This window comes from Globicephala melas, chromosome 3, assembly GCF_963455315.2.
Source record: "Globicephala melas chromosome 3, mGloMel1.2, whole genome shotgun sequence".
Classification (NCBI taxonomy): Eukaryota; Metazoa; Chordata; class Mammalia; order Artiodactyla; family Delphinidae; genus Globicephala; species Globicephala melas.
This window is the reverse complement of record NC_083316.1, coordinates 153865821-153892089: the sequence shown is the minus strand read 5'-3', so window position 1 is coordinate 153892089 and position 26269 is coordinate 153865821. Positions and strand designations below refer to the sequence as shown.

General features: G+C 50.7%; 1 protein-coding gene across 2 annotated transcripts; it reads left to right on the top strand.

Annotated features, from left to right (window-relative positions):
* Window positions 1-14072: 14072 nt before the first annotated feature.
* SQSTM1 (sequestosome 1) lies at window positions 14073-26265 on the top strand. Of its 2 annotated transcripts, none has more exons than XM_030844787.3 (8): window positions 14073-14361; window positions 16425-16520; window positions 17375-17604; window positions 17700-17841; window positions 18645-18725; window positions 23728-23942; window positions 24204-24399; window positions 25403-26265. In XM_030844787.3, exons 1-8 carry the CDS (start codon window positions 14157-14159, stop codon window positions 25558-25560), a joined length of 1323 nt encoding a protein of 440 aa, XP_030700647.1. In that variant the 5' UTR covers window positions 14073-14156; the 3' UTR covers window positions 25561-26265. The 2 variants fall into 2 exon arrangements, with proteins under 2 accessions (XP_030700647.1, XP_060152707.1); XM_060296724.2 differs by lacking the exon at window positions 14073-14361 and adding an exon at window positions 14445-14625.
* Window positions 26266-26269: the final 4 nt, after the last annotated feature.

The window sequence follows — 26269 nt, the reverse complement described above, 5'->3', positions numbered from 1 at the left end:
AGTTTCCCATTTCTGGAGGGATCAGGTAGAGGGAAAGATAAATGTTTCAATTCTACTTTGGGGTGTAAATTACCAAACTGCTGTAAATTATAATTAGCTTGAGGGGAAGCATTTCCTTATATCTGGAAAACACAGAATAAAAGCCAGTAATAGCATATACACACTAACAAACGCAGTAAGGTAGATAGCTAGTGGGAAGCAGCCACATGGCACAGGGATATTGGCTCGGTGCTTTGTGACAGCCTGGAGGGGTGGGATGGGGAGGGTGGGAGGGAGGGAGACGCAACAGGGAAGACATATGGGAACATAGGTTTGTGTATGACTGATTCACTTTGTTATAAGGCAGAAACTAACACACCATTGTAAAGCAATTATACCCCAATAAAGATGTTAAAAAAAAAAAAAAAAAAAGCCAGTAATATCTTAGACAAAACTGAAAAATTGTAACCATATTCATCAGTTCACTCAAACCCATTTAGCAGTTTTATAAGGCCATCACATTTACCCAATTTAGTGGTATGATATGAAAGTTATGAGAAACCTGAACTTGTCAAAAAGCTCTTTCTGTGAATCTTCTTGAAGATGAAGCATTTTTGCAAACCATCGGCTTAACTGTCTATGAATGGCAAAAGACTTAAAATTAAGGCACAGGTGAACACCTGATCACAATGCAATTGACAAAGAAACTTGGTCATAACAACTAGAATTATGACTGATAACACTTTATCAGAACATACCAGATTTTTAGGAAGTCCATCTTTGGGATGCTCCAGGGGCCCTTGAAGCAACCCAAAGTTAGCTGGAGGTCAAAAGAACTTTAATTAGAATTTGCTATTTGGAAAGTCTGTCAAAAATATCAAAAAGTTTTAAAACACTTGGTCAGATAGGATCACAGGTCACTTTAATACTCATTTAACCAAAGTGACAATAAAAGATTTCAAAGGGCAAACAGGGAACAAATTATTTAAAGGCAAAGAAATTCTCACAGTCTGTTATCAAAAGCAGGGTTCCAAGAAAACTTTGTTCTCTTAAGAGAGAGGGAAACCAAATCCTGTACCAGTCTACTCTTAAAATCCATTTACCTAATTAAATTGAATCCAATCTTAGAAAATCCTGACCACATACAAAATTCTTTTCCCAATGTTCCTTTTCCAGCAAACCTTTTCCAACTTTATGTATCATATATTATTCTGTCCCTCATTTTCTTTTTCATTTAGAAACAACCAGCTCTAGGACAAAATCACTTTTTTTTTCCTTTTAACAAAATGCATTTCCATTCCTCATACCTTCATTTACTGAAAACATGTTTCCCATTTTCCTTGCACACTGAAATGTTTTCCTTATAATTCTTAACCTTAAAGTCTTTCTTTTTTATTTAAATTTATTTAATTTCTTTATTTTTGGCTGCGTTGGGTCTTTGTTGTTGTGCGCGCAGGCTTTCTCTAGTTGTGGTGAGCGGGGGCTACTCTTAGTTGTGGTGCACAGGCTTCTCATTGCGGTGGCTTCTCTTGTTGCGGAGCACGGGCTCTAGGCACATGGGCTTCAGTAGTTGTGGCACGTGGGCTCAGTAGTTGTGGCTTGCATGCTCTAGAGCACAGGCTCAGTAGTTGCAGCACACAAGCTTAGTTGCTCCACGGTATGTGGGATCTTCCCAGACCAGGGCTCAAACTGTGTCCCCCTGCATTGGCAGGCGGATTCTTAACCACTGTGCCACCAGGGAAGCCCTAAAGTCTTAATCTCTAGAAAAAACTAAGAAGCAAGTAATTGTAAACTGTTTGTCATACTAGCATTTTCTCATTGGAATATCCCGTAACCTCTAGAAACATGCATCTTCCCAAAGCACTATTTCTTTCCTCAGTGTGGTACAAGACATGTGTCTAATAAACCCAAACATTTAATTTCCCTCTTGGAAGAGAAAAGTAGGTAAATTTAGACCTGTATAGCAATTAATATTCCAATATTTTATCTTATTTGAAATGGCCTGGATATTCAATGAATTCCTATCATTTAACTTAATTTAGTTTCAAGTTATCAAAATTTGGAGAAACTATTTTAGATGCACATTTCCAAAATATAATTATTTCTATGGAGTTTACCAAAAAGCTCTTATCTCAGTTACATTTACTTAAAAGTTTAATCATATCCGGTTATCTTCCTTGTTGACAAATTTTATAACAGAAACAATATGTACTTATTGACTTTCAGTAACCCTAGGTACAATAAAATATTATACTTAATGTTGATGACTCTAAAGACAGGTCTATATTAATTAAACCTACAAGTTTAAGCTAACTTTAATCCAGATAATAATTCAATACTGAGTATTTCCCAGATCACACGAACCTGAACCTGAAATGTATTCTGGTGAGTTTCTTTTATATTTCTGAGAATTTATATAAGTGCTTATTTCCTTTAAGCCAATTAAATATAGCTCATTTACAGGTTGATTTTTACATAAAGACAGCACCAGAGACCACAGTTTTCCTGCTTGAGTTTAAAAAGGCCTCTTTTTTTTTTCCTCCTCAGTCTTGGGGACTACAGATGGATCAGATAGTTCCTGAGAGCTCAGGCAGAACAGTTACATTTTAAAAGCAGGGGAGAGAAATGCAAGCTCCCTTCTCCCCCTCTCCCTTCTTTAAAGTCCTACTAAGTAATCCAAGGCTGGAGTCTCAGGCAACGTGAGCTGTGTTTGTATTTCAAGGCTTAAGTGCTCGACCCATGCCCACAATGAGGCAGAGACTTGCAGGAGTGGTTGCACAGACAAAACTACATAAGACAAAGATCCTTTTACATTCACTGACTGAGACTCAACATGTACCAATGACAGAAACTTAAAGACACAAACAAGAAACAAAGACATGGTGTTATGGTGAGGTGGCCTCTGGAGGACTTTGTCCAGCCCAACTCCTCTCTCAGCTGGCCCTTCTGCCAGCCAGAGTTAGGAACACAAAACAGAAAAGTATGGGGGGGTCATGAAAAAGGTGAGCCAACAGGGAGTCTCCAAGATGGAAGGGATGGGAGTATAGGTATGAGGACCAAGGGAGAGGTAAAGGGAGGAGGGACAGAAAAGACTGAAAAAAAGAGAGGGATTGCCATTTCAACCTGCCCCCTGTGGGTGTCTGTTCAGGCACCAGACTGTGCTTCCAGAAAGGACCAGTGAAGGAGGGAGCACCCTGTCCATTGCCCACCAGGGTGATCAAGCCTGGAAACCAGTCAGTTGTAAGTCGTCTGTGGGACTCCAACCCACAGGTGAGACTCTCACCCACACATACACCAGTATATAGAAATCTGCTGCTTCAGCCTGTTTCCTCCCAACAGGACTTCTCTTGGCAGCAGGAAAATAAAGGTGAGCATATTGCGACGATAAGACTTCTAGCCACTACAGGATATGATTTGAACGTCTATCACTCTCATAAATCTCCCATTCAGGGAGAGCCTGCTGGACCAAGATCTGCATGGTGTGAGGGGAGCCTCTCCCACCTCTGTCACCAGTCAAGGTGAACCATTGCCAGCCAGAGGGAGCAGGTCTCACGAGCTGAGAGGAGTGATGCTGTAGCTGTGCAACATCCACGGTCAGAAGGATAGGCCAGAAGTAGGAGAGGACAGAGAGAGGAGAAGACGGAGAGAGAAGTAGATATCAGGAGAGGAAAGGGACAAAGGGGAGGGGGAAAGCAGTGAGGGTAAAAGGACAAAGGGGAGGGGCAAAACGTTGCTTGAGTGAGGGTCCTGAGGTCCTCAGGGACCAGGAAGGGAGACTTACCAGGTGTGGTGACAGCTGCATTCAGTGGTCCTGGAGGTGCCCACATCCTCTCCCAGGAGGGAGACAATGTCCCTTTGTGGAGTCTCCACAAAGTCTGTTATTGACCAGGGTTCTTAGACTCCTTAATTAATAGAAACTGATAAGAGGCCAGACAAGAAATCCAGGCAAGGATTTACTGGGACCTGTGTTGCAGCAGGAGGGAGTGAAAACAAGTTAACAGTTTCTGTTGCTTGCTTCTGAGGCTGGGGCAAGCTGGTTCCTTATATGGGGTGAGGGTAGGAGCGGGTCCAGGGGTCAGGCCTGAGGGGTGGCTTAGGTGGTCTGCCACCCCCTGGGTGGTGCTGTGTGCAGGGGTCATGTGTGGTACCCTGCTTTTGCTCCTGGCTCCTCAGAAGTGGCAGCTGGGTTTTTGTATCTTGTTATTCATAACTTGCCCCAACTTGCATGCACAGGCAGTTATTTTTAGTCCCTTACAGTTTCTTTGTATTTTGTTGCTGGAGGAGATGTCTGTCCAGATGCAGGCACTGCAGCAAAAGATCCCAGGTTTCAGGTCCCAGCCTGTCTCAACGGTATTTCCTTATTCATTCATAACAAATGTTCTGAGCATCCACCTGTGCCAGATCATGCTTGAGTCACTGGTGACATAGAAGCACTGTGCACGGACATCGACCTAGTCCCTACCCTGCCAGAGTCCCATCTGCAGCCACTGTGCCCAGTGCTGGGAAGGTAAGGTCCATGGGGCTCAGAAAGCTTATAATGTGGGGAATTACCACACAAGGACAGAGGGCCTCCCTGGGAAAGTGAGGTTAGCTGTATGACCCAGGGGAGAAAAGGAGTTGCCTCAGTACAGGATTGATTAGCATAAGCAGTCAGTGCCAGCCTGGGTAGAGCTCAGTGAGAGAGGAGGTCTGGAACCAGCAGGGGCAGAGCAGAGCACTAGCATCTAGCACACCTCGTCAGGGATTTGGGTTTTTACCCTTGGGACTGTGGGATCCATCCAAAGCAGGGAGAGGAGCGGGGGCTGTGGTGGGAGTGAGTCATATTTGCATTCTGAAATGATTGCTTTGGCAGGCATGGAGAAGGAACTGGAGAAAGTAAGAGGAAGCAGGACGACCAGCCAGAGCTGTGGTAGAGAAGAAGGGGGTCCAGGATGTGCCACTGTGACATAAAAATTATTTTGAGCTGAAGGCATTCGAGAATAGTTTTTGTTTTTGTTTTTTTTTCTCCTGGAACTCCCTTATCTGCCTAAAAGCAGAGCCTCCCCAAAGAATTCCAGTGTCCTAAATCCCCTCCCTGGGAGCAACTAGGTAGGGAAAGATTTGTAATAGGGAAGAACAAATCTGACTCTATATTAGATGTTTCTTTTACTTTAACGTTTGAGTGAAGAATGTTGCCTATAGCCTGAAATATACAAGATAGCCCATTCTCAAGGCTCTGACCTTTAAGGGTATAACACTTTTCCATTCATATAGAGATAAAAAGTTGCAGAACAGAGAATAACATTTGTCTTGCTGGAGCTTTACAGGAACGTTGTGACCTGACCTATGTGGACAGGTACAAGAACAAAGGATTCCTGCACCAAGAAGTTTGCAACAACCAACCACACCCCTCCCTCACCTTGCCTTTAAAAATGCTTTGCTGAAACCCTTTGGGGAGTTCCGGGTTTTTTCGGCAGGAGCCATGTGTTCTCCTTGTGTGGCCCTGCAATAAACCTTTCTCTGCTCTGGACCCCAACGTTTTGGTTTGTTTGGCCTCACTGTGCATCAGGCACACAAACTTGCATTCAGCAACAGATTGACTCTTTTCACCTGATAACCCAAATAGACGTTGTCACAAAACTCCCAGATATTCTCCTAAGGACCCATTTATCCTTCCTAAAAGTCATGTGTTTTCCACATAAGTACCTTTCTCCCCCTCTTCCCTCTCTGCTACCCCATTAAATTGGTATATAAGCCCCAAATTATAACTTTCTAGTACATGAATAAAAACATTTTCTTGCTCATCTGTCTTTTGTTGGTTTAATTCACAGCCCCCAAGTACTGAATCTAAGAGGGTAGAGGAAAAGGTTTTCTGCCCTGACATAGGCAGCTAGGAGAGACATTGTCTGGAATGGGGGACAGGGATTGGAAATGAAAAGTAAATGGGGGGCTTCCCTGGTGGCGCAGTGGTTGAGAGTCTGCCTGCCGATGTAGGGGGCGCGGGTTCGTGCCCCGGTCTGGGAGGATCCCGCGTGCCGCGGAGCGGCTGGGCCCGTGGGCCATGGCTGCTGGGCCTGCGCGTCCAGAGCCAGTGCTCCGCAATGGGAGAGGCCACAGTGGTGAGAGGCCCGCATACCGCAAAAAAAAAAAAAATAAAAAAATAAATAATAGATGGGTTCAGGACATTCTTTAGAAGATTTTTAATCATTGAGGTCAAGAGCGTGGACTAGAAAGACAGCCTGCCTGGGTTCATAATACTGGCTCCACTTGACACAAGCTGTGTGACCTTGGGCAAGTTACTTTATCCTTTCTGTGCACATTTCATCGACATGTAAACTGGGGATAATAATCAGTCTGGATGGGTTTGATTATGCTGCTGCAAAAACCCCAAGTCTCTATGACTTAATAAAGGTATATTTTTCAAAGCCTGAGGGTCTGGTAGTTCCTGCCCAGGCTCCAGGAGTAACCACCTGAACACTGAAGGCTTCCCTGGAAAAGGGAAAGAGAGCTTTAGAAGCTCTGGCTTTGGCAAATAAATAAATGCTTTGGCAAATAAATGGCTCTTCTGTCTCAGGTGCTTGGCCAGAGCTAATCACATGGTCTCACCTCAAGGGAGAAGGTGAGTTAACATATATAAAAAATTGAGAATGCTCCCTAGCATAAGAGGAGCACTACAAGAGTGTTATTACTTTTATTTTTGGGGACGCACAATCAACAGGAACTGCTGGTGGTTTGAGGGCATGGCATGGCCACAGCTGACTCCCCTATTTCTGGTCTGCATTGTGGTGACCATCACCGCCATTGGGAACCCTGTGGCAGGCATGGCATGTGGGGAGGTGGTGGTTCAGTACTCTTGGATACAACTGACCAAGACCAAAATCAACTGGTTTAAGCCATTTCATGATCCAGCACTGAGCCTGCAGGGACCCAGAAGCTTACAGGCAAGCTCCTGCTTTCAGGTGGCCCCAGTGGGCATTTCCATGACCATCCCTGACCCAGGGGGCTACAAATGCTCTGTCTGGCCAAGCCTGGGTCATGTGCATACCCCACCCTACCCACAATGGCAGGGGAGAAATGACTCCCCAAAGGAAAATTTCCATCTAGAAAAGGGATGGAAATTGAGCAGGGTGAGGGTGAGATAGGCTGGGACTTGGGAACTGGGACCCTTTACAGCAGTGCTTGCACCTGGACAAATATCTTCTCTAGCAACAAAATACAAACTATAAGGGATTAAAAGAAACTGCATGCTTGCACAATTGGGGCAAATTATGAACAATAAGATACAAAAAGGCCAAAACCCAACGGCCACTTCTGAGGTGCCTGGAGCAAAAACAGGGTACCAGGCATGATCCCTGCACACAGCACCACCAAGGGAATGGGCAGACACCTAAGCCACCCCTCCAGAGTGACACACCAATCTGCCCCTACTGTCACCCCATTTAAGGAACCAGTTTGCACCCCCCCTCCCCCCTCCCCTGAGAGAGGGAGCAAGAGAACCTGTTACTTGTTTTCGCTCCTTTCTGCTGCAGCAGGAGTCCCAATAAAGCCTTGCCTGAATTTCTGGCCTAGCCTCTTATCAATTTCTATTGATTAAAGAGTCCATAAGCCCAGGTGTTAACAAGGGGACTAGGGAATGCAAAATCCAGGGGTGGGGAGGGGCTTTAGCCTCCTTCTCTCTCCAGAAGTCTTGTCTAAGGGAACCTCAGCTCCTCCTCTAGAACTGCAGTCTGAGGGTGGAAGAGTGTGGGTCCCTGGGGGTGAGGGGGCTGTGCCCTTCTCAGCAGCTGTGACCCATGCCCTGTGGACTTCTCCCTACCTGACATGCTTTTAACCAGGTCGCAGTGGCTGCCATCCTGCCAACTTTAGCACGTCCCCGAGAAGCTCAGGCTCTGTGGGCTCTCCAGTCCTCTACTCTCTCCTCCGCTCAGGGCCTGCCAGACAGTAACTACTGGGCGCCAGGCAGAGCGGCTGCTGAGGACCCTGCCTCAGCCTCCAGGGCCAGGGCACGCCTTCCCCTTGCCCAGTCGCTTCCGCGAAGCCCGGGCACAACCTTTTTTTTTTTTTTTTGGTACGCGGGCCTCTCACTGTTGTGGCCTCTCCCGTTGTGGAGCACAGGCTCCGGACGCGCAGGCCCAGCGGCCATGGCTCACGGGCCCAGCCGCTCCGCGGCATGTGGGATCCTCCTGGACCGGGGTACGAACCCGTGTCCCCTGCATCGGCAGGCGGACTCCCAACCACTGCGCCACCAGGGAAGCCCTGGGACACACTCTTTTGCCACCACGACAGGGCGACTGGAACAATGCAGCCCCACACCGCGGCCCCCGCAGAGCCCGTGCTCGTGGCCCCTTCTTTTCGTGGGCAGGTCTGGTGGCTCCTGCGCGACGCAGCCGTCATGGGAAGGGGGCACCCGGGATACGGTTTTACAAGAGGTCCGAGGGGGACCGCGCCGCCGCCTCTCCAGAGAGTCAGGGTTACACGATAAGGAACACACGCTACGTCCAACACTCGCATGACCCCCACGCACCCCGCAAACGCTACCTGAGCTCCCTCAAATGCCAGGCGCGGGCACCCAGGCTGAGCAAAGGGGGTGCCCAGAGCCCACGCCATTAGCAGAGGGCGCGCAGGGCCGTGGCGAGAGCCAGCCGCGGCCATGAGGCCGAGCGGCAAGAGAGAAGAGAGTGCTCGGGGCGTGTAGGGCCGGGGGCGGTGGCGACCGTTTAAGTACCCCTCCCAGAGAAGCACTGGTGGGTGCCAGGAGCCTGGCCGTAGGGGCCGTGCGCCAGGACTTCGGAGCACGAGAGAACGCCAGATAACTTTCCATAAAGTTTTCGACGGAGAAAGGAGGGAAAGGGCCCTGTGCCTGACCGGCAGCGGCCGCCCGTTCCATGTGATCCTAAACTCCCAACCAGGTCGGGAAAGCGGCTCCCGCCCCCCGGGCACCCTCTCACTGCTGGGCCTGGGTGTGACGCTCCTGGGAGACTGCTACGCTGACCTCTGCTGCCCCGAGCCCAGCTGGGAGCCCCCGCACCTTCTCCCGCGCCTCCTCCTCCCCCTCTGCCTTGAGCTGTTGTCCACCTGTCCTGAAGGACCAGGCACCTCCGCGGGTCTCCGGCCTGGACACGCCGGGGGCACCAGTTCCCGGCAGGGGTCGCCGCGTGGTTTCCTCACAGCTCCTCTTCCCCTCACACCTCATGGCTCCTCCCTTGATTTTTCCAGAACCTTGCGCAGTCAGGCTGGTCCTCTGCTTTGGGGGCCCCGGGCCCTGTGCGCCCGGGGGTAGGTCTCCACCGACCGGAGAGGCCGGCAAGGGCCGGGGCTTTCGGATCCCAATCGTGACCCTCGTCCGAGCCCCGCTACACCCCCCACCCCAGGCAGGGGCAGGCAGGTTCTACTTAACTTCGTTAAGTGTCTTAGGGGGCCTGCGACCCGACGGCCTGGCCAGACCACTTCTGACCAGCGGATCTGACGCATAGAGCGAGGTGTGCGTTCCCTATCGTGCGGGAAAACCGAAGCCCCTGCCGGCTTTTCAGTCAGGCAAGGACACCGCCCGGCGCCGGGAGCCCAAGGACACATGTTGGAGGGGAAGGCGCTGGCTGGCGGACACTGCCGGGGTCGGATCAGCCTTCCCCCAGGCAGCCCGCGGCGCCCCTCGCCCCCACCTTGGCCCGAACCCCGGCCGCTTCCGCTCCGGGTCGCAGGTTCCTTCCGGGCAGGCGCGCAGGGCAGGGGTCTCAACGGGAGAGGTCCCTGGCGCCGCCCGTCTGATCTCATGATTATTATTATTATTTTTTAAGATGTTGGGGGTAGGAGTTTTATTAATTAATTAATTTATTTTTTGCTGTGTTGGGTCTTCGTTTCTGTGCGAGGGCTTTCTCTAGTTGTGTCAAGCGGGGGCCACTCTTCATCACGGTGCGCGGGCCTCTCTTGTTGCCGAGCACAGGCTCCAGACGCGCAGGCTCAGTAGTTGTGGCCCACGGGCCCAGTTGCTCCGTGGCATGTGGGATCCTCCCAGACCAGGGCTCGAACCCGTGTCCCCTGCATTAGCAGGCAGACTCAACCACTGCGCCACCAGGGAAGCCCTCATGCTTCTTTTGATCTTGGGCGCCGAGCTTTCGGATACGTATTTACAAACGTGGCCCGGCATTGGGCCTCCCTTGGCCTCCCTTTCCCCGCTCAGCTTAGGTGAGAGCCGTCTCCACGGTCCCCTGCGCACAGCATGGTAACGTCCAACTCAGCCCGCGCCCCCTCGATGACCCCTGCAGGGCCTGTCGTGTCCCCCCTCCCCCTTCTAGTGCGAGCAGCCCAGCCCAGAAAGGCCAATCGTGCCCTCCAGCAGCCATGCAGGAGGGCCCCGGGGCTTCCAGGTAGCCCACAACTTGGCATTACGTAACTCTCCAACCATGTCTCCTCCGTAGCTTTATTTCCCCAGGACCACTGACTCTTTGAGCTCCTTTTCTTTCAGAAGCCCCCCTTTCAGAAGGCCCTCAGCCTTCTGGGCTGGGCTGTGGGCTTTTGCAGGAAGGGCTAAAATGAGGTGATGTCCAGTGCCTGGGGATTTTCCTGAGGGGGTGCTCAGGGAAGGCCCCACTGAGAAGATGGCATTTAGGGTGGGAGGTTGCCACTGGAAGCAGCGACTGGAGGCAGTGGGGAAAGTGGTCCAGGCAAGGGGAGGAGCCAGGAAAAATTCACCAGGTGGAACGATTTGACTGGTTAGGAACCAAGGAGAGGGTGTGTGCCTTCTTCCTTAGGGAGAGGAAGAGAATAGCAGACAGGTCCTTGGGCAGTGTGTCCTGAAGGCACCCTACCCATGACACTGTTCCCCCATGGAGAAACAAACTCAAACCTTGGGCCTGGGTTTGGGGTGGGGAGAGGCTTGATCCCCTGTGATCTTCAATCTAAATGGTGGCCCAGAGCAGCTCAGCCTGTGACCTGTGGTGGCCTTGTCTCTGGCTGCCCCACCACCTACCTCTAGGCTTGGCTCCACACCCCAAAGAAAATAAACTAAAGGGAACTTCAGGAAACCATTGCCAAGGGATGGGATTGAGACAGGCTGGGACCTGTGACTCTTTGCTGCAGTGCTTGCACCTGGACAAACTTCTTCAGCAAGGAAACACAAAGAAACTATAAGGGACTAAAAATAACTGCTCACATATGCATTTGGGGCAAATTATGGACAACAAGATACAAAAAGACCAAAAAAACGCAACTGCCACTTCTGAAGAGCCGGGAGCAAAAACAGGGTGTTGGCAGCAAAAGCAGGGTACTGCATGTGCCCCCTACACGCACCACCACCAGAGGGGTGGGCACACCACCTAAGCCACCCCTCTGGCCTGGCCCCTGGACACGCCCCTACCCTCACCCCATATAAGAAACAAGCTCACTGTCCCCCACCCCCCAGACAGAGAGTGAGTAAGGAAACCTGTTATGTGTTTTTGCTACCCCCTGCTGCAGCAGGCGTCCCAAGAAAGGCTTGCCTGAATTTCTTGTCTGGCCTCTAGTCAATTTCTGTTGATTGGGGAAGGCCCAGAACCCTGGTGGGTATCAGGATTATTTTTGGAAGGGAGAACTGAGGAGGTGGTTACAACACACCAGAGAGCAATAAAAGCAGAAGGCTTTCCAGGCACCCCTGCTCCTCTCATCTTCCAGAACCTTTTGACTCAAGGTCTCTTCTGTGCTCCCCACTCTTTCACCTCAATCTTGGCTGTAGTCTCCTGCTTGACACCCCCCCTCCCAGCTGACACCCCCAAAGGCAATCAAACAACAACTAACACACCTAGGGGGCACCACCAGGGAACGGTGACTCAGATTGTCCCACTCCAGTTCCATTTCAAAGGTGAGGAAACTGAGAGGCTGGTCATTTGCCCAACAGTGGCAGGGCTGGTGGATAGTGGGTCTCCTGATTCAGGCACCAAGCTTTCCCATTGGCGGAGTATGCATGCTATGTCCTGGAGGGTAGGGAGGGGTGTCAGTGGGCAGGGAGCTCCCTGCAGCCCTGGGAGGGTAAGGAAATCAGATGTGGGTAGGAGGTCTTGGATCATAGCGACAGGGTCTGGTGGCCAGCTCCCTGCCACCCTGGCCTCTACTTGCTCTTTTGGCCCCTGCGTCCTGAAGAGACCCATGCAACAGCTCCTCAACTCGGCTGTCTGGCTGCCTGATGTCATTGAGATGGGTGTCAGCAAGGGAGCCGGGGATCCCCTGGTTATGACAGCTGGTCATGGGACGCTGACTCACTGCCGGCCAGACCACCTGACCACAAGCGCAGGCGGAGAGGGCCCTGCAAGGGAGTTCCCCAGCTGCAGCCTTGTTTACCTCTAGCAAGCCTTGGGGGAGGGCAGGAGGAGGGCAAGGCTCAGCAGTGGGGCATGCTGGGAAGGTCAGAACCTGGGCTCTCCAGGGGCAGGGGTCTCCCTGCTTCCCAGGGCCCCATTTCCTTCCAACCCCTTTCTCCCTGAGCTTTCCATCCCTCCCTGCAAACCCACCACGGTCCCAAACAGAGCCAAAAGGCAAGAAACCAAATGTGTTCCTAGGGTCGGCCTCTGTCTCAGCTGCCTGTTTAGACAGAGGCTGTGCCTGGAGTCCTTCCTGAAACCTGAGGTTCCCTAGAGCCACAGGGCTTTCCTTGTGCACACCCCACGCTCTCAGATGGGGATGATGTAGTTCTGGGGTCAGGAAGCTGGGCTCTTGGCCTGGCCTGCCCAGGGCTGAGTGGCTCCCAAGCTGCTGAGTCACACTGGGGCACCTGTGGGCCACTGCAGCCTCTGCCCAGTGGAGGCTGTTCCCTCTTTGTCCCCTGACCCTGTCTGTAGGGCAGCAGGCAGATAGGGTCACTTTCCCAGGCTTACAGCAGGGATGCAGAGAGAAGCCTGAGAGGGGACTGTCCTCTCTACAGGGCTGCTCTGGAGCTCTCTGCGAAGGACAAGCCACACCTGTGGACAGGTCCCTGCTGTGCTTCCACAACCAAGTCCCCCTTGCACCTGACTAACCAAATCCAACCTACTTTCCTGTGGTCTACAGGTTTCCCATCCCTTGAAGTTTTACCTGCTTCCACAAACCCTACCGTGAAAAAGCATGAATTTGACTCAGTAGGTTTGACTTTCTACTCACAGAACCGTATCTGGGAGGATTCATAGGGTGACATAACCTTCCTGCCTACCTTCTTCTAAGACACCCACCCGCAACAACTCCCTTCCCCCAGGCCATTTGAACAGGTCACTTTTGTCACATAAAGCCGGAGATGTCCAGCGCAGGAGGGAGGTGGGCAACAGAGGCCCAAAGCCTCTGTTTCTTGGTCCCTAGCTGGGGGCTGTTGAGCTAAGTACTGGGCTGCCCATGAGGCCAACATACCTGAGACCCCTCAAGCCCTTGGGCACCACCGGCTGACTAGTGGGTGTCCAGGCACCAATGGGGAGTCTCTTGGGCTGCAGTGAACACTTGGTGGCCACTGAGACTCCAGGAAGCCTTAGCAGGCCCTCCAGTCAGGTGGGGATGGGAAGATCCTGCGCCCTGCTGGCACCTCTCAACCCTACCCCCTATCAAACTGGGAGCTCCTCTGGTGCTCAGGCTTCAGTTGGGGGTCTGTCCCTCAACTCAGTAAGGGACAGTCATGGAGGATGCTGGGGATGGCGGAGTGGGCTGCCACCTGAAAAGCCGATGGCTTCGAATGGGGTCGGCTGCCAAGAGTGACAAGGTCAGGACAGCACCTCGGGAGCCAATTTGTTCTAGCTGGCGGTGCTTGCTGAGCGCCTAGGAACTTCCTGGCTTCCGGCCTCTGTTGTCCACCTCCCTCCTGCACTGGCCATCTCCGGGCGGCCTGGGCTCTGCTCTGCTGAGTCACGGTCAGGACCAGACCTGCGAGGGATCTGGGGCGGGACCCTGGCCGGTCCCTTTCCCTACGTGCAGAGGCGAGCGCCAGACCGAGATGTCGGACTGCGGGGCCGGCCTCTTGGGGTCCCTGATGCATTAGGGGCAATGAGGAAAGGGGGCGGCAATGAGGGGGCCCAGCGGCGAGGAGGCTGTAGTGAGTCTGGGGCTCCAGCAGGGTGGCTCGCGCGCTACGGCCTGGCGACAAGAACTGGACCGGGCGCGCTCAGACGCCGCCCCCAGGAAGTGGGGAGGGCGGAGCTCCCAGAGTGCCCTACAAAAGCCGCACGCCTGAGCGGTTCCCCAACGGCTCCACTCCTGCTTCGCAACTGGCGGCGATGGCGTCGCTCACCGTGAAGGCCTACCTTCTGGGCAAGGAGGACGCAGCCCGCGAGATCCGCCGCTTCAGCTTCTGTTTTAGCGCGGAGCCCGAAGCGGAAGCTGAGTCCACAGCTGGCCCGCGGCCCTGCGAGCGGCTGCTGAGCCGGGTGGCCGCCCTGTTCCCCGTACTACGGCCCGGCGGCTTCCAGGCTCACTACCGCGGTGAGCGGCCGGACGCCCTAAGGCAGTGGCGCGGGGTCGTGACGCAGTCCTGCCCTGCTGGCGGGGTGGCTGTCTCTTCTTTCTCGTCGGGCCTAGTGGCGTCTGCGGGGGTTTGCTCTGGCTGCTCGCTGGGTGGACGGCGGCCCGCGTGGGTCCCTAGTTAGGTTTCGGGTGCCATCCTGGTGACGAGGAGTGGTGACTACAGCCGGCCCTAGTAGGGTCAGGCGCTGCCAGGCTCTCCGGGCGGATCTCAGGCCTGGCGGCGTAAGAGACCTCCTCCCCCACCCCCACCCCCGCCCGCCATGATGTTGCAGATCTTGGCGAAGGCGCACCGGGGCGTCCTCACCGGCTCGCGAGCAGGCACAGGGTGGTCAGAGGGGCACTCAGGTTACAGTGACATCTTGTTGCTGCCGAGTCTGGGCCTGCTGGTGCCAGGGGGGGTTGTGATAATAACCCGGAAGAGCCTGGGCCGGCAGACTAGGAGGAAGGGCTGGCTGGGGAGGAGGACTCAGCTATGCGGCCTGGCCCGCGAGTTCCGGGCCGGCGGCTGGGAGGGGAGATCGGGGACAGACCACAGAACGCCCAAGACCAGGCGGAGTCCAGACGTTATCCCATTGGCAGTGGATAGAGGGACCAGATGAAAACGTTCTTGAGAAGTGTTGGTGTAGGGACAGAGCCCAGGAGCCAGCTCAGTTTCTAGCTGCGCTGGCAAGACTGGTGGCTGCTGGGGGTGGGGTTGGGGGAGGTTGTTGTGACTGGGACGGAGGCGGGCCTGCCGGTAGGTGGGTCCGTGCTAGGACCTTCCTCAGGACTGCTGCCATCTTGCCAGGGCCCCAAATTTTAAAATTTATTTTCAGAGTAGATCGTTGTTTATTTATTTTTAAAACTTTTACTGGAGTGTAGTTGCTTTACAATGTTGTGTTAGTTTCTGCTGTACAGCAAAGTAAACCAGGCATACGTACACATATATCCCCTCTTTTTTGGATTTCTTCCACCTTTTTTTAAAATAACAGTTTTATTGAGCTACAGTTCACATACTATAGAATTCATCCATTTAAAGTGTACAGTTTTTGGCAAATTTACAGATTTGTGCAGCCGTTATCACAGTCATCTTGGAACCTTTCCATCACCTTATAAAGAAACTCTGCACTTTAGCTATCCTCCCATCCCCCATCATCCCATACCCCCAGCCCTAAACTACCACTAATCTTGTTTATGGATTTCCCTATTCTGAACATTTCCTGTAAAAATATGTAGTCTATTGTAACTGGCTTCTTTTACTTAGCATAATGTTTTCTAGGTTCACCTATGTTGTAGTATGTATCAGTATTTCATTCCTTTTTGGGGCTGGGAAAGTTTCAATTTTATGAACACAGCACATTTTGTTGAGCTGTGTATTAGTTGATGGACATTTGGGTTGTTTCTACCTTTTGACACAGCCCCTGTTTTTATGGTAGATGTTGCATCGGGTGACCCATAGACCTGAACCAGCCTGCAGATGTATGGTGTGGTTTGTCTTGCATGGTGATCCTTTAAACCATTTGAGCCAACATCTAAAAACTAGAGACTACATATAAATACGTAATTTTAGCTTTGTTGGGGGAGGAAGCAGGCAGATGCATTCTACTTTACTCTCCTAAGACACAAGAGATCCAAGGCCTTTGGAGGTGCTGGACCCCTGACGAGCAGGTCACAGATGGGGATCTCCCACAGTTGATGGGGGGCTGGGTCTGGTTGGATGTGGATGGAGACAGCACCTTTCTGACGGGGCAGCTAGTGCAGAGGCAGAGTGGCAGGTGGCAGGTGCTACCATTGCTGCGTCTGCACACACGTACTCTGCCTCTCATTTGCGCCCCGGGTCCAGGTTGGAGTACTTACTCTCCAGGCAGTGGCAGAGTGAATGGGCAGTTTGGCCTCAGCCCTACTTTCCCCTGGCTCAGACAAGTGGGCTTCAGTTTATAGCCCTGTAAGTGCCCCTTTTGCACTGGCCTCAGCCCTTTTCAGCAGCTTGTGTCCAACTGAGAAGCCTTGGGTGCTCACTTGCTGTCTTTTAAACAATCTAGATGAGGACGGGGACTTGGTTGCCTTTTCCAGTGACGAGGAACTGAAGATGGCGATGTCATATGTGAAGGATGACATCTTCCGTATTTACATTAAAGGTAAGGGGCAGCCTGAAGCCAGGTGTTCCTGCTGAGTACAACTGGCTTGAGGTTATGGAGACGTTCCACTAAAGAAGGGGAGAGGAGACTGAAGGCTGTTTAAGACAGGGCCATAGTCATCGCTGTGCTTGGCCTGAAAAAGGAGTATATGCCCACCACAGGGGGTGAGGTCGGAGGGTCTCTGGGTTCACTTTAAAAAAATATATATATATATATATAATAAATTTAAAAAAATAATTTATTTTTCATTTTGGTTGCATTGGGTCTTCGTTGCTGTGCGCAGGCTTTCTCTTGTTGCAGCGACAGGGGCTGCTCTTTGTTGCGGTGCATTGGCTTCTCTTGTTGCAGAGCACTGGCTCTAGACATGCGGGCTTCAGTCGTTGTGGCTCGCGGGCTCTAGAGCACAGGCTCAGTAGTTGTGGCACACGGGCTTAGTTGCTCCATGGCATGTGGGATCTTCCCGGACCAGGGCTTGAACCCGTGTCCCCTGCATTGGCAAGTGGATTCTTAACCACTGCGCCACCAGGGAAGTCCCTGGGTTCACTCTTGATTGTGCCCACGAGCTGAGGGTTTATTTTAGTGCGGGGCAAGGCCAAAGCCATGCAGACACAACTCTCTGTTGCTTTGCTCTTGCCAGGGTCACTCATCCCCAGGTCACAGGCGCAGGGATTGAGAACCTCCTAGTAGGCTCTGAGGTTGTGTTGTTGTTGTCACTTGAGTAAGTGAATTCGCCTGGATTCGGTGTCTGAAGGGTGGCATGAGGGACCTGCTGACTGTGATGGCCCCATAGTGCTGACAAGCAGGAGTCTTCCGTGGCTCACAAAGAGTGTCATGGCTTTCTGCCCTGCCTGCAGAGAAGAAGGAGTGCCGGCGGGACCACCGACCCCCGTGTGCTCAGGAGGTGCCCCGAAACATGGTGCACCCCAACGTTATCTGTGATGGTTGCAACGGGCCAGTGGTGGGGACCCGCTACAAGTGCAGCGTCTGTCCTGACTACGATCTATGCTCTGTCTGCGAGGGGAAGGGCATGCACAGGGAGCACAGCAAGCTTGCCTTCCCCAGCCCCTTCGGGCGCCCTTCTGAGGTGAGTGGGGACTCCCTGTGGGCTCGGGGTGGGTGCAGGGTGGCAGGAGCCCCCTGACCTGGCACCACCCTGCCCCTCTGTCTACCCCTCCCCAGGGCTTCTCTCACAGCCGCTGGCTGCGGAAGCTGAAACACGGGCACTTTGGGTGGCCTGGCTGGGAGATGGGCCCACCGGGGAACTGGAGCCCACGTCCTCCTCGAGCAGGGGATGCCCACCCTGGCCCTGCTGCAGAATCAGGTGAGGCTTGTGTCTGCTGGCCTCTGAAGGGCGAGATGTGAGGGCTGGCAGAGCTGGAGGGCCTTCCCTGTGTCCTGAAATCCTGTGTGCCTATGGCTGGGCTGGACACTTCATGGCCATTCCTGGCATTTAATCCTCACAAAACCCAGCAAAGTGTGGAGCATTATCTCCATTGTACAGGTGGGAAAACTGAGGCGCCTAAGTGCCCAAGGCCACTAATGCATCTGCCCTTGCCCACCTCCTCATGCTGCCCTCTGAGGTGGTCCTCACATATAGACGGGAGGCCCCCTCCAGCACCTGTATCTCTGCAGTGTACTCCCTTCTCTTTTATGCTAGCTGTCAGGAAAGTCAGAGCCAAATTTGCACGAGTCTTTTAAAACAGTCCCCAAGTCAAAAACTTACATATAGCTTGCATTCTGAACTTTTGGATTCTGGTTTTATTCTGATGTTATTAATCTTACTGTGTCCTTTGATTCACTTTATCTTTAGAGACAAAGATGGGGACGTTTGATTCGAGTAAATAATATTTTATATTGTATGTACTGAGCCCCCTGTGGAGTACCTAGGCACCAGGAACACAAATGAAGGGGGAGCAGAAGGGGAAGTGGTTTGAAGGACGAAGGGGCCCAGGAGGTGGCCTAGAGAGGGAGGGAGAGAGGGAAGCACTGGAGTGTAGGCTGCTGGGACAAGGCCCTGGGGGGAGGGCTCCTGGGATGAAGGTGACAGGACTGCAACAGGTATCAGTCATTGAGAGACATGCTTTGAATTAAGTGTATCTTTGTTTTTGTTTTTTAAAATCAAAGCTTCTGGTCCATCGGAGGATCCCAGTGTGAATTTCCTCAAGAATGTAGGGGAGAGTGTGGCAGCTGCCCTCAGCCCTCTGGGTAAGTGGTTGCCTTGTCCGTCCTTTGATATCAGCAGAGCATTTTGGTAACCAGTGTGTAGGTGGCTGTTTTGTGGCTTTCACTTGGGATACTGCAGAGGAGCGGCAGTTGATGTGTGCTTGAGACCAGTAAAGATTTGTTGCCACATATCAAACTTTGCCAAGTGCTGCACCACAGGCCACTTGAAGTTGCATTCCCTGACAGATTCTTGAGCTTTCCACATGGAGTGTGGAATCAGCCAACGTTGGTTGGAGTAATCCCACTAGGGAGGGTGACCAGGCTCAGTTGCAGGGCTGGCCTGTCATCTTCTGCCTGTTTGTCCTTTGGGAGAAGACCAGTCTGTATTTCTCCTAGTGTGAGTCTTGGGGTTTCTTCAAGGACTTGGGTGAGTAGTTAGTTGAGACGCCATTTTGCCTTTCCTCCCTTTTTGCAACCCCCAACCTTTCCTGGCGCTTCCTGAGTGCTGGTCTTGTGCCGGTGCCGGAGAGAAAGGAGTAAGGGAGGAAGGTTCTCTGTGTGCTGCCAGGTTCCCAGTGCGCAGGCCCAGAGTAGGTGTCTGGGTGGATGAGCCTCCATAGTGTGCCCGGCCTGAGGCCAAAAGCTCCATGAATTTAGAAAGCACTTGCTGTGTTTTGGCAGCAAGAATCAGTTGATGAAGGTGATTATGATGAATCCATGATCTTGGACTAGAAGAGAGCTCATCCTTGTGACTGCAGCGGCAGAAAGTGCCCACCTGGTCTGTCCAAAAGATGTGTCCATGTCTGAAAGAATGCTGTAGGAGGGTGCCCAACCCCACCCGCCATCCACCTTGTGGCTCACAGAGCATGACTGCCATTGCTTCCAAACTGAGACCATTTCTGTTCACACTCATTGAAGTAGCTTTGAAGCAACAGTGACATCTTGGTATTGCTGCTACATGAAATAGCTCAATTCACACATGGTTTCTGTACTGGAGTTAAAGGTTCTTGAGAGAGTGAGGAAAAAGAATTGCTATATTTAATGCTTTCTAAGGAGGGTAACAGTGGAGTAGTGATGAAATAATTGGGAGATAGGTTATCCCTAAACCCTGCCACTCACTTAAGACATAAGTGAAAGACATAGTAGAATTTTAAGAAATTCCAACTAATGGGTTGCTACTTAGGGGCCATGGGAAGTTTTTCTCTGGAAGATAGTAAATGGACAGTGGTTCTGGCTGAGTATCAGAATCACCAACAAAGGGTTGGGTTTTTTTTTTTGGTTTTTTGGTATATAATTTGGTGTATGGAAACTATTAAAACTATTCTGAAGAACAAAGTTTTTCACTAAAAGAATGAATGAGATGACCTGGGAAGTCACAATACCAAGTCTAGGTTCAGGCAGGGGACTTTAAAAGAGTGCGGAGTCCCAGGTCCCTTGATTCGGTAAGTGGGTCTTGGGTAGGGCCTGGGGTCTGTGTGTTCTGAAGGCTTCCCAGGAGACTCTGCGTTATGCTTGCTCTCCATCCCGAGACCCATCTGAGCTTGTGAAGTGTTTCAGAACTTGACCTGGATTCCCCACTCAGGACACAAGTGCTCAGAGGTCTTTTGGGATAAGGATTAAGGCCTTTTCAGATCTTTCGAAGTGGATGGAGTTGGTTTCTACTAACTAGGGAGGAGCCTGGAACCCTACAATACAAGAAAAGTTTCAGTAAAATATGCTTTTGAGTAATTTCCATTGACAAGAGCCATTCGAGGAATGGGTTAAACTCTTGTTGGAGTTATGGGCATTTTCCTTTCTTATGAGGAACTAACAGGATGACTTACTCTGCTAACTGCCCACAAGGGACCATTTGTTCCCAGAGCATGGGCCCAGAGGGGATGTAACCATTGACGCCTCCCAGAGGGCAATGTGTGCAGAGAGTCGGTGGCTTTAAAGTGCAAACCTGAGGCCTTTTTTTGGTAGGTGCTGTGAGAGCCAGCTGAGCAACACTGTGAGGCCCAGGGTGGAGGTCGAAGTCACCGACACCTAGGATGTAAAATAGCAGGGCCTTCCTCGTCATGGGGTCTTCCATAAATGCCCCCACACAGAGGCTTTGGGGACAGCATGGCAGAGACTGGTACAGTCTTGTAAGCCCTGAAGTCTCAGATTATCATTAAGTTGGCGAAACCCTAGTTCAAAAATCTCAATGATCCATTTACAGAAGCGTCACATCATTCACCCATTTAGAAAAGTGAGAAGGTATATGGGTATTCATTGTACTGTTCTTCCAGCTTTTCTGACTGCTTGAACCTTTTCCTAATGAAAAGCTGTGGGGGAAATGGAAGAAGAAGAACAATTTAAATTTTGCAGATGGGGCACCAGTAGCTAAGCCTGCTTTCATCTCTGCTTGCTCCTCAAACTCCACTAAAATAATAGTGAAGGGATTAAACAAAAAAATATAAAGCATCATAGATAAAGAACAAGAGAAAAAAGTAATAGAGGACAAGATAAAATGAAGTTATCAAACTTTGGAAGATGGGAAGTGGATGGAGGACAGTAACCAACAGAGTGGAGGCATCAGAAACATATGCACCTGCATAGAGATGCCACTGAGAAGCAAGACTGGCTGTGCAGGGACCAGAGAAGGCCAGGGAACCAGGGGAGGGGTTGAAGACGCCTATTAAGGATCATGTAGAGACTTCAAAGTCCCAGTCAGCCAGATGCTGGCCCTTGCCAACCCTTGCAGGAGACCTGGTGTTTAATTTAATTGCTGGAGCACTTGACCCAGGGAAGCTTCAGAGGTGGGGACACTAGGGACACAGGGCAGGGTGAGGCACCAGCCTGAAACTGGGCATCATGAATGAGAGAGTCCAGCAGAAGCTGGGGAGTCCCTGCTCAGGAGAGGCTGAATGCACCAGAGGAGCATCTGACAGCTCTGCCACCTAGGATCCTATTACCTGGCTGGGCACCCTGTCAGCCTGCAGTTGGAAGATAATGACGGCCCTGGCCCCATGGAGAGTGCTTCCCATCATCTTTTCCTTAGTGCCTCGTTAGGATCAGACAGCTATGGATCACCAACAGTTTGGGGAAAACCTCCATGCACGGGAAAGAAGGAACTTGAGGAAGGACTTAATAGGGAAGAGAATGGTAACATCCTCAGTGAGATACAAAAAAGTTTGTATCCATGAAAAACAGGATACCATAAAAATGATAACATAAAGGAACAGAATAAGAATGCTCTTGGAAATTTAAAAAAAAATAGAAAAAAGACAACTTCAAAAGAAGTCTCAGATTTTAAGATCATCTCAAGGAAATATTCTAGAAGCAAAACAAATAGAGGCAGAAGGAGAGAAAAGATGGGATAATTTGAGGATTAATCCTGGAGGTCCAATATAGGATGAAGGAATTCCAGAAAGAGAACAGAGTATACTGTAGGGAGGAAATGAACAAAGAATACAAGACAGTCTCTTGCCACTAAGGACATTAACCTCTGGATCGAAAGGGACGCCAAATGCCTTGGACAATGACTAAAAAAAGACCCCACACCAAAGGTTATTGTCAAGTGTCAGAACCCTTGGGATAGAGACTCTGGAAACTCTCCAGGTTGCTATAAAAGCTTGGGAATTCAAGGAGCACAGCAAGAGCTGGCAGACAAGTGACTTCAAAAGGCTCATCTAAAGTGGTTTTTCAACCTCGAATTCTGTACCCAACTAAAATGATCGTGTGGGAGCAGAACAAAGTTGTCAGGAATGCAAGGGTCTTAATCATCTTACCTGGGCTTGAACTCCCTTTCTCTGGCCAAAATGAAGAAATAAGCCCAGAATGAAGAAAGAGGTGCTTGAAAATGGTACCCAACACATGAAAGAGTGACAAGAGGAGTCGCCAGGATGGAAGGAAAGGTGTAGCTGTGCCTCTGGCCCCGAGAGTTGCCTGTCCAGGCTGGAGCTGGAAGCTCCGTGCCCGCCAGGGGTGGTCTCCAGGGAAAAAAACAGAACGGATGCGGCATCTGATACACGTAACCTGTGTTGTAGAAAACACTATAGAGAAGCTGTGGGAGAATAAGGGGGAAGTTAGCAAGTGAAAAGGAGGACATCGTTACTGCTACAGAAACAGACTGTAGAGTAAATAAGGCCAGTATTTGGCCCAGCAAACAACAGTATTTATGTAGTGGCACTAATGTAAACACTGAATGCTGTTTTTACCAAAACTTGAGTTTGTGAAAGGATAGGGGAAGGGGTGGTAAAGTGTTGATCTTCCAGAGTAAGAAATAAGCAGTAAACTTGAGCAGTCAGGAAAGAAAGAGCATTTGTGGGTTGACAGCTGTCTCTGGGGAGTGGGCCAGGCTGTGTGGCGGGGGGCAGGGAATCTTCTATAGAAGACTGTAGTCTTTTTTTAAAATTTTATTGAAGTGTAGTTGATTTACAATGTTGTGTTAATTTCTGCTGTATAGCAAAGTGACTCAGTAATACATATATATATTCTTTTTCATATTCTTTTCTATTATGGTTTATCACAGGATATTGAATATGGTTCCATGTGTTATACAGTAGGACCTTGTTGTTTATCCATTCTATAGTCTTTTAAAATTGTTTGACTCTAAGCTATGGGCATGCCCTTTGAGAAATTAAAAATAATTAAAAACATAGCCCTGGTGATTGTCCCCTCCCTTCCCGTCAGTGAGCATGTGCCCCAGAGTGTGAGAGACTGGAGGTAGACACGCCAGCCAGTGCTTGCAGCCTCATGGGCCTTGCACAGACCTTGCACGGGCTGTCTGCCTGCCTGCCTAAACAAAATCCGTGTGTTCAGTGTGCATGTTTTTCACATCGCTAGGCCCCTGCACACAAGTGCGATGCTTTATGTGGTCCTCACCACTGTGGCACAGGTGGTACTGGCCACACGTGGTATTTGGCTCTCACCCTGTTCCAAGGGCCTGGCCCTGCCTGCTGTGCAGCCGCTGTCCTACATGGTTAGGGGAAAACGAGGTCTGTTTATGGACTTTCTGGCTCTGAAGCTCACCTGGGATGCTAGCTATTAATCAAGTTTTTGTTTTCTCCTTGGCTTCCAGGCATTGAAGTCGATATTGACGTGGAACATGGAGGAAAGAGAAGCCGCCTGACACCCACCTCCCCAGGCAGCTCCACCCCAGAGGAGAAGTGTAGCTCTCAGACAAGCAGCTGCTGTTCCAACCCCAGCAAGCCAGACGGGGACGTGGAAGGCATGGCACAGTCTCTGGTGGAGCAAGTGAACAAGATCGCCCTGGAGTCAGGGGGTCAGCCTGAGGCAAGCACCCTCCCACGCCATCCCCAGGTTGTGGCCACCCAGAGCTTATCCCAGCACCCCAGGCACAGCCCTTCCCTGGCACTCACACAGCCAGAGGGACCCATTTCCGTTGCAGAGTGTCGGTGGCATTTAAGTTGTTCTGTGAACCCTCCGCTAGAACTTTGTAAAGCAAAAGCCTCTTGCTAGTCCTCCGTGCCCTGACTCTCCCAGCTGTGGTCAGGTGGCCTGTTGTCCTGGTGCTCATGGGGGGTTTTGTTCCAGGAACAGATGGAGTCTGATAACTGTTCAGGAGGAGATGATGACTGGACTCATTTGTCTTCAAAAGAGGTGGACCCGTCTACAGGTGAACTCCAGTCTTTACAGATGCCTGAATCTGAAGGGCCAAGCTCTCTGGACCCTTCCCAGGAAGGACCCACAGGGCTGAAGGAAGCTGCATTGTACCCACATCTGCCACCAGGCAAGAGATTTCAAGTATTTTATATTTGTCTTTTCTGTTCAGAGCATCCTATCACTTGCTTTTTGCAACACAGAAAGACATCATGTTCTGTACTGCATGGCTTGTCTGTTGACGTAAGAGAAAATTGGGAGTTGGTTTTGTCCTCTGTGTCTATACTGAGCCTTAGTAAGCTCAGCTTTCTAAAACTTAACATCCAGACCCAGAATTACGAAGGCAGATGTGATGTGGTGGCGGCGCTGGCTTTGGCACTACTAAAAGTGGACTCGGGGTCCATCTTCACTGTTTCCTCATGGAAAGTGCTGACCTTGGAGCAGGGGTCCTAGCCAAGGCTCCGGTAGGAGCCAGGCAGGAAGCCACCATGTAAAGTAGGTGGCGTGGAAGCAGCATGATCGGGTGGAGAGTGTGCCAGCCTGGAGAACTCACACTGAATAAAAGAGGCCACTCACACCCTGCTCTGGTTCATCACTGTCACATGGCAATGACTTTTAAAACAGTATTCAAGTGGAAATCCATTCTATGGGCCAAATTTAGCCCTTGGGCTACCAGTATTTATCTTCTCTGCCTTAAAGCAGGGAGTGGCAAACTATGCCCTATGTGCCAAGAATGATTTTTTCATTTTTATAATGGTTGGAAAAAAGTCAAGATGGGAAAATTAGATGAAATTTAAATTTGTGTTCATAAATGTAAGTTTTACTGGAACACAGCCATGATCATTTGTTTACATTTTGTTTGGCTGCTTTTATGCTTGTAACAGCAGAGTTGAGTAGTTGTGACAGGGACAAATAGCCTGCAAAGCAGCTTAAAATATTTATTCTCTGACCTTGTATAGAAAAAGGTTGCCAGTTCCTGCCTTGGAGGGTCCCTGTGAGGGTTAAGACCTTGTAAAAGGGCCAGGCCCTGCAGGCCCTGGGTACTTGCTGGCTGGACAGGATGCTGCCACATAACAGGTCACATTTGGGGCCCAGTGACTCTTCCTTATGGCTGTCATTACTCTCTCTGGCAGAAGCTGACCCCCGGCTGATTGAGTCCCTCTCCCAGATGCTATCCATGGGGTTCTCTGATGAAGGCGGCTGGCTCACCAGGCTCCTACAGACCAAGGATTATGACATCGGGGCTGCCCTAGACACCATCCAGTATTCAAAACACCCACCGCCGTTGTGACAAAGTCTGCTCACCCATTCTGTGTCCCCTTTCTTCTCTCATAGTTGTGTTAAGCTAGTATAGAACCCCAGTGCCTCTGTAAGGGCCAGTTTCTCTGCATTCTTCTTCCAGAATCTGGGGGGTGGGGACGCACAAAGCCATTTAGGGCAGTAGAACAAGTGACACGGGGTAATTCCAACCAGCTTCCTGTGGGCGCCTGCCTCCTTGCAGCCGGGGGTGCCCCCCTGGGGCAGAGTGAGAGACTCCTTGCTGGGGAGGACGCGGAGGCCACACTGCATCATATTCCCACTCTCTCCCTGCAGGATTACACCAGCAGTCCAGAATAGATCTTGTCTAATGGCCTTCTGCTTTTTTGCTTTTTTTAAAATGACTATGGTATACTGATGTGTAACTGATTTTCTGCTAGAAATCTGATATACTCTGAATTTGGCTAGAGTATAGCCAACATTCTGTTGGGGCGGATGAGGCTGTGCTGTAGTGATTACTAGAGGGTAGGACAGCTCAGGACTTTGGCTAAACATCTGGGAATAAAGAAGGGCTGACAGGGGAACTGATGTTGTTCACTGAGTACTGCCTGTTTCACAACTACTGTAATTCTCTCATTTCCCAATGTGTCAACTGCTTTTAAAGTAAGAAAATCGCTTTGTAGCCATTCTATTTGTAAACAAACAATCTTAATTAAATGGTATAAGCACTTTAATCAGAGATG